This window comes from Babylonia areolata, chromosome 17 (genome assembly GCF_041734735.1).
Source record: "Babylonia areolata isolate BAREFJ2019XMU chromosome 17, ASM4173473v1, whole genome shotgun sequence".
NCBI lineage: Eukaryota > Metazoa > Mollusca > Gastropoda > Neogastropoda > Buccinidae > Babylonia > Babylonia areolata.
This window is the reverse complement of record NC_134892.1, coordinates 24,392,527-24,400,428: the sequence shown is the minus strand read 5'-3', so window position 1 is coordinate 24,400,428 and position 7,902 is coordinate 24,392,527. Positions and strand designations below refer to the sequence as shown.

The following is a 7,902-nucleotide window of genomic DNA, read 5'->3' as shown; positions in this document are numbered from 1 at the left end:
CAAATTTCTCATCAAAAACACAACCACGACGTGATCATTAAACTGCATCATTTAAAACAAAACGAAAAGAAAGAAAAAAGTAGAGCACCCCACAAGACAGCGGATCTCAACGCTTGCAGGTCAATGTATAAACACTGATACTATGTCTGTAAACAGGTCAGTGTATAAACACTGATACTATGTCTGTAAACCTTGCTGTAAACCTCGTGTTTGTGTCCAGTGGCGTCATTCAATATACAAATAAAAGTCTATCAAAAGAGCATATCGCAGGAATAATACACTGTGAAAAACAATTCGTAACAATATTTCAAAGACAAGGAAAAAAAACAAACAAAAAACAACAACCCAACAACACTATTAGCCGTTCACATATTTGTACGATACACACGGAGTATTGTGTGCACTCACACACACAAACACGCACGCACAATTTGTACACATACACGCTGACGAACACACACGCACACACACACACACACACACTACAAACAATAATCTCTTTCTAAATGTAACATAGCCCATGCAGTCACACACATCCGTTTTTAAGTCCTCTCTCTCTCTCTCTCTCTTACACACGTGTGTCCATGCACGCACACACACCATGAATATTTTGCACACTCGCGCGCGCGCGCGCGCACACACACACACACACACACACACACACACCACTAATACTGCCGTCAAGAGTACACACACTTCCACATGCCGTTATCACTATATATAAAATATATACATACACAGTCCACAAAAGTTCATAAGTTAAATCCTTTACATTTGTTGATTCTCGTTTTACGCCGATCATGAAACAAGCAGGTACATCATTTCCCACCAACGCCACGTGAGTCTATGTAGGTGGGCGGGATGAGGAATTGGGTCACCAGCCGGGAGAGGACCCCCACAACCACCAATGGCGATGAGGATGCCCCCCCAAAAAACACCCCGAAAACAGACCGGCTGGGTATTTACATAACATGGACGCACGGCTACACCAAGTCTTTTGTTTTACCCTGCTTGAGCAATGTGAAAAAAAAGGTTGACCCTCTCACTCTGCATGGTACAAATACACCCCCACACACACACCCCGAAAAAAAATACCACACTCTCTCTCACACACCTTTCCTTTTTCATTCACAACGCACAGTACTCTGTTCTCGGAAGCCAAGTGCTTTAAACAAATAGTTTTCTTTTTTGTGTAGGTGATATCCAAATTCAAAAGCCTGTTGAACATCATCTACATCAGTTAGTTTTCTTTTCCCATTGGTGTATCATCTGCCATATCTGGTCAGCTTTTTACGTGTTGAAATTCAAAATGAATTCCAAACGCATCTTGATGGAGGGCAAATAACGATCTCTCTCCATGCATTCTGGCCCTGTCATCTCTGCAGACGAGTTCAAAGATTCCATTTTGGGCCAAGAGCCTTCCTAGGACGAGCTCTACACTAGGCATGCCTAACAAGAGGTCTTCCCCAAGGCCTGTGTATAAAGGTCTACCCCTAGGCCTGTGTATAAAGGTCTACCCCTAGGCCTGTGTATAAAGGTCTACCCCTAGGCCTGTCTAAAAAGGTCTACCCCTAGGCCTGTGTATAAAGGTCTACCCCTAGGCCTGTGTATAAAGGTCTACCCCTAGGCTTGGGTATGCCTTGGAAGGAGTCTCACCTTAGGCTTGCGTAACAAGTCCAGCCTTAGCCTGCCGAAGGTCTACCACTGCACCTGCTTAAAATGTCTACCCTAATGCCTCGCTCTCACAAACACACACACACACACACACACACTTGCAAAACACCGACCGAGTCCACACTCCAACATTAATTTAAATACACAACCTATCTTCCATGCCGCTATCTGGTACCCACTACACCATCATTCAACCACTTTAAAAAGGTACACATGGCTCCACAAATAACCCTGTAGCCCCTCACTTCTCTTCATCCACTTGATACACTATCCAGCTGTTTTCTGCAACTTCTCTTCCAGCAGCCCTCAAGCATTTTTGTTTTTTTAATTCACAGTCCTACATTTTTTCTTTCTTTTACAGTTTTCGAGCTCTTTCGTTTCATCATATCGATTGAAACCTTTCATTTTACGGGAGTTCAGTTTCCATTTTAAGCAGGCTCCCAGTTATTATCTCCTTAGTTCATTCAGGTTCCTGCAACCGGTTTTATTTCATCTTACACGCTTTCCATTTGTTCTGAGAAATCCAGTATTTTTTCCTCACTTTCAATTCGCTTTAAATTCACACGTCCAAATGATATAAAAGCCTACATAAATCTTTTAGTTGCACCCTTCCCAAAGTTCTATTTTCTCTCCACAAAATCCTCCAAAGACTGCTAAAATTGATATCCATTCCAGAGACTGTGAACACGCTTCAGCGTTTGATAACTGATGTTCAGTCCTTCAGTTTGACAATATAATACTTTGAGTTTAATTACTGGTTTACAAATTACTAAGACAACTCTTACTTCACCCAATAAAAGTTCATTAAGTTATGGCAAACACCTAACACTTTTATTTACACAGATTCCTCACACTCGTTTACATGAAACTGTTGTGAAGACTTTCCAATATATTCATATTTCTTCTGAATTTACTCCTGTTTGTTTGGTGGTGTTTTTCATTTAGTGATCAACTCGTTTTGGCTTTGAATGTGGTTACACTGGTTTTGAAAAGGGGTTTCTTCTGTTATCAGAGATACAATCATCCACTGACACTGTCACACATGTCACCACTTTCAGCCTCGTCCATTCACTCTTAAGCTATCATCATCTCACACAAAACTTCTTCAAAAAGTGTTGCCACACATTACTTTCACAACGGTTTGCCCAAAATGTGTTGTTCATAGACACACACACACACACACACACACACACACACACACACACACACACAGGCCAACACATCTCAGGAGGAAAACAAAACAAAAAACAAAAACACAAAAAAAACCATGAGTGTTCTATCAGCACCTGCGTGTGGATATTGCCAGTTCTCTCTGTGTCTCTCTGTCTCTGTCTCTCTCTCTCACACACACACACACACGTCATCATCACCATTATTATCAGTATCCATGGATCAAGGGCTGGCATCATATCATTCATGGCAACAACAACACCTTCCTACCGTCTCCCTGTTTCTGCTGCTCACAGTTCGTCTGTTGTGTGGACAATTCCTCAGAACGCCGCACCACACTACACCAAGCTGCACAGCTAGGCCACTGTACCGGTCTATAGAAAAGAAAAGAGAAAGGCAGAATATCCACCAACATTCTTCAGCACGGGGAAGGCAGCACAGCCAGAGTCTCACCCTACACGCCTGTCAACCTCATGGCACGTACGACACGAAAAACGTAGCTGACAGAGGGTCACTCACTGAAGAAGGCCGCGCCCTGCCTGTCTGTCAACAGAACGTCGACCTCAGGTCGTGAAGCGGATCACGTGAACACAATAGTTGAGGGGGTCAAGGCCACCAGCCCAGGTCAGAGTGTGAAATGAGAGAGGTAGATCATCAGTTTCGGGGAGTTTTTCACTGTCACTGGGCTGGCACTGACCGCTTGTGATGAGGCACAACAACACACACCGACAGCTGTTAACACTGGCTGCTTGTGTAAAGGCACAATTCCCTTCTTCCAGGTTTACACTGGCTGCTGTGTTAATCAAGGCACGATAACTCACACAACAGCTTTCCACTGGCCACAACGATGAATTTCATATCAGGTTTACACTGGGCACAACACGGAGTTCTAATCATTATTTCAATCCACACTGTGGGCACCGAACAGGTAAATCGAAAATCACATCGTCTAGCCGAAAAGTTACATCAATTTTCATTTTCAGTTAACGTCACCGTGGCCAGCATTACACCACATTTCGTGTTTCCGGTTCCCCACATAAAAAAAACCCCAGTTAATTAATCTCATTGCATATTTTAATGAAGTCATACCTATTTTCAGTTACCCCCAAACTATGGCAGTTTTTCGTCTGTGTACGCACTGTATAACGACATGTGAGCAAGAAGAGTTTCCCTTGTTACACAAGAAAGAGGGGAGAGTGAAGAACCGTGAGACATGACGATGAATGTCTGTTAACAAAACGCGGCAAGTTCGGCTGGCTCACACCCACCACCCCTCAACAATCAGCATGCCCTATGCACAACTCAAACAACAACAACAAAACTGTTTGCCTAGGAATCTGGAGTCTCTGACACTACACAGTATGGCCTCTTTCCATTTTAGGATCTCCAGTCTGGGTGGAAATGCCTTGTCTTGTGATGGTTTAAACGCGATCAGAGAGATAGACATGTCTGTCTGTCTGTCTACCTCGATCTATCTAGACCTTGCGAACAGAGAAATACACATATCTGTCTGTCTATCTGTATCTATCTGGAGTGAGAACAGTGTTCAGAGTTATCCGTGACTGGTCTGAAATCGATGTCATCTTTCAGCCAGGAATTAACTTCAGTCAGTTACCCATCGATTATCTATTCGTTACCCCATCGTAGTACACTGCCTTCCGTGTGCATGTCAAACAGGATCTCTTTGCATTCAGACAGACAGTGACAAAAGGAACTCACAGTGTTTGTGAGTAAAACGCGTCTGCATAAATAGATGTGAAAAAAAAGAAAAATGCAATTTTCGAAACACAGTTGTCTTGTTGACAAGTCTTCATGAACCAATGGCAGCGTTCACAGCTCCGGGTGACTGCCAGAGCCGTAATCAGCAACACGTAATTATCACTATCGTTGTAATTCATGGATCACCGAAAGAGACTCTTGCCCCAAACCTTCTCCAGGACGACTCGCAGAAAAAAATGGCACTTGGTAGCAAGCGACCTAACTTCAACACAGTGTATTGTTTCTGGATGACTCCAACAAACTTGTTCAGCGGAATCTCCTTGCCCGCCATGACAGTCAGTGGACACTCGGCACCTAGTGAGCTAGCTAGCCACCTAGCTATGCAGTCAGTTCACTAGCAGGCTGGTTATCACAAGGATCCCACAGGGGGCACGGTCACAGCACACAGGAGGCGGTCAGCCGATGTCCGGTCAGGCAGGGTCACTGTGGTGACGTCAGCCGGGTCACTGTGACCGCTGTTGTCCGAGCCGTTGGACAGGGAGCCGGCCGGGGACTGGCTGCACGTGATGCCCTCCGCGGTGCCCTCTGGAACAGGGGCATGGAGGTCAGTGTGCTGTGGTGTGCTGTGGCTGTGTTCTATTGAGACTTTTTTGTCTTGTATTGCATTGCATTGTATTGTATTGATTTGTACTGTATTGTGATTCTTTTGCATTGTATTGAATTAAACTGTATTGTATTGTACTGAAACGTTTCCCCCCCCCTCCCCCACCACACACACACACACACACACACACACACACACACACACAGACAGAGAGAGAGAGAGTGAGTTTGAATGGACCAATGGGATGACTGAAGACATGGACCACAACTGAACGCACGGTGTGAACGCCAACGTCACAGCTGCAAACCCACAGCACAACAGACAAGCTGAGGTCACCAAACTGTCCCTCAAGCTGAAGGAATCAACGAAGGACTACAAGGATTTGGAATGAGTGCACGGACGGCAGGAAGGAGTGAAACAAAAAGGAAGGAACACAACACAGGAAGGAACACAACACAGGACAGGAAGGAACACAACACAGGACAGGAAGGAACACAACACTGGACAGGAAGGAACACAACACAGGACAGGAAGGAACACAACACAGGACAGGAAGGAACACAACACAGGACAGGAAGGAACACAACACTGGACAGGAAGGAACACAACACAGGACAGGAAGGAACACAACACAGGAATGACACACAACACAACACAGGAAGGAACACAACACAGGAAGGAACACAACACAACACAGGAAGGAACTCAACACAGGAAGGAACACAACACAGGAAGGAACACAACACAACACAGTAATGAACACAACACAACACAGGAAGGAACACAACACAGGAAGGAACACAACACAACACAGGAAGGAACACAACACAGGACAGGAAGGAACACAACACAGGAAGGAACACAGGACAGGAAGGAACACAACACAACACAGGAAGGAACACAACACAGGACAGGAAGGAACACAACACTGGACAGGAAGGAACACAACACAGGAAGGAAGGAACTCAACACAGGAAGGAACACAACACAACACAGGAAGGAACACAACACAGGAAGGAACACAACACAGGGATGGAACACAACACAGGAAGGAAGGAACACAACAAAACACAACACAGGAAGGAAGGAACACAACACAGGAATGGCACACAACACAGGAATGGCACACAACACAGGAATGGCACACAAGACAACACAGGAATGGCACACAACACAGGAATGGCACACAACACAGGAATGGCACACAAGACAACACAGGAATGGCACACAACACAGGAATGGCACACAACACAGGAATGGCACAGCACCAAGTGCCCCATCACCCACCTTCCCCGTTGCTGCTCAGGTCAGTGTTGGTGGCTTGGTCTCTGACGCTGTGCTCCCTCTCCCCTCTGTCCCCCCCACCCCCCTGCCCCCTCCGCCTCCTCCGCTTGTGCCTGCCCCCGTGCTGACCGCTGCTGGACGTCACGTGGGGGGAGGGGCCTGACCAGGGGTGCCACACCCCCTCCTCCCCTCCCCACTCCGCCCTCCCCTCCTCCCCCCTCCCGTCCTTGGAGGAGGAAGGGTAGAGGACGCCGCTGCTGCTGCTGGCCGGGGGGTACCCGTACCCGGGTCTGTGGGGGTGGGGGTGGTGAGGCGGGTGGTGGTGGTGGTGGTGCTGGTGGTGATGACCATTGTCCAAACTGTCCCCTACCCCTCTGCACCCCCTGTTGTTGTTGTTGTTGTTGCCCGGTGCACAAAAGTAGGTGGGGGGCTCACCCGCTTGCCCCTGCACCTCGCCACGCATCAAGGGCTGCTGCTGCTCCAGCTCCTCGGCAGAGTCCTGCTCTTCCGAGTGAGACCCACCCCCGCTGTGATTCTGCCTCCTCCGGCGTCCGTGCGGGTGGGGGGAGGTGGTGGGGGAGGGAGGGTAGGAGGGGTGGTGGTGGTGGGGCGGGTGGTGCGCCGTGGGGGAGGTGGAGGTGGGGGGGAGGTGGCAGAGAGGGGGAGGAGGGGGTCCCAGGCTGTGCAGGCTGGAGGGAAGGTACCCTGAGGAGTGCGGACAGAGAGAGAGAGAAAACACGTCAACACATTGTCGGCATTCAAACGCACGCACACGCACACACAGAGAGGAAGAGGATGGAGGGAGGAGAGAGAGAGAGAGAGAAGAAGAAGAAGAGGAAATTCCCAGAATAATCATGAAATAACTTCTGGTAGCGTTACCTCTCTCCAGTTTAACATAATGCTGATAGGATATGGGTTTTTTTTCTGTTTTTATTTGTTTGTAGTCATGCGAGTGGACAACAGCTGTTCAATTTCCTGTTCAATTTACCTGAGGGTTCATCTATGTATCTATCACACCTTCCTGTTTACCTGAGGGTTCATCTATGTATCTATCACACCTTCCTGTTTACCTGAGGGTTCACCTATGTATCTATCACACCTTCCTGTTTACCTGAGGGGTTCACCTATGTATCTATCACACCTTCCTGTTTACCTGAGGGTTCATCTATGTATCTATCACACCTTCCTGTTTACCTGAGGGTTCATCTATGTATCTATCACACCTTCCTGTTTACCTGAAGAATTCATCTATGTATCTATCACTCCTTCCTGTTTACCAGAGGGTTCATCTGTGTATCTATCACACCTTCCTGTTTACCTGAGGGTTCACCTATGTATCACACCTTCCTGTTTACCTGAGGGTTCACCTATGTATCACACCTTCCTGTTTACCTGAGGGTTCATCTATGTATCACACCTTCCTGTTTACCTGAGGGTTCACCTATGTATCA

The 7,902-nt window shown here is 47.0% G+C and overlaps 1 protein-coding gene across 1 annotated transcript in view; it reads right to left on the bottom strand.

Annotated features, from left to right (window-relative positions):
• Nucleotides 1–620: 620 nt before the first annotated feature.
• Nucleotides 621–7,902, bottom strand: part of LOC143291771 (uncharacterized) — a 10,655-nt gene continuing 3,373 nt past the window's right edge. The window contains exons 3-4 of the mRNA XM_076601914.1: nt 6,455–7,156; nt 621–5,148 (exon numbers count right to left, since the gene is read on the bottom strand). Of these exons, the coding sequence (XP_076458029.1) occupies nt 4,973–5,148; nt 6,455–7,156 (878 nt within the window). The 3' untranslated portion in view covers nt 621–4,972. The remainder of the gene's footprint in view (nt 5,149–6,454; nt 7,157–7,902) is intronic.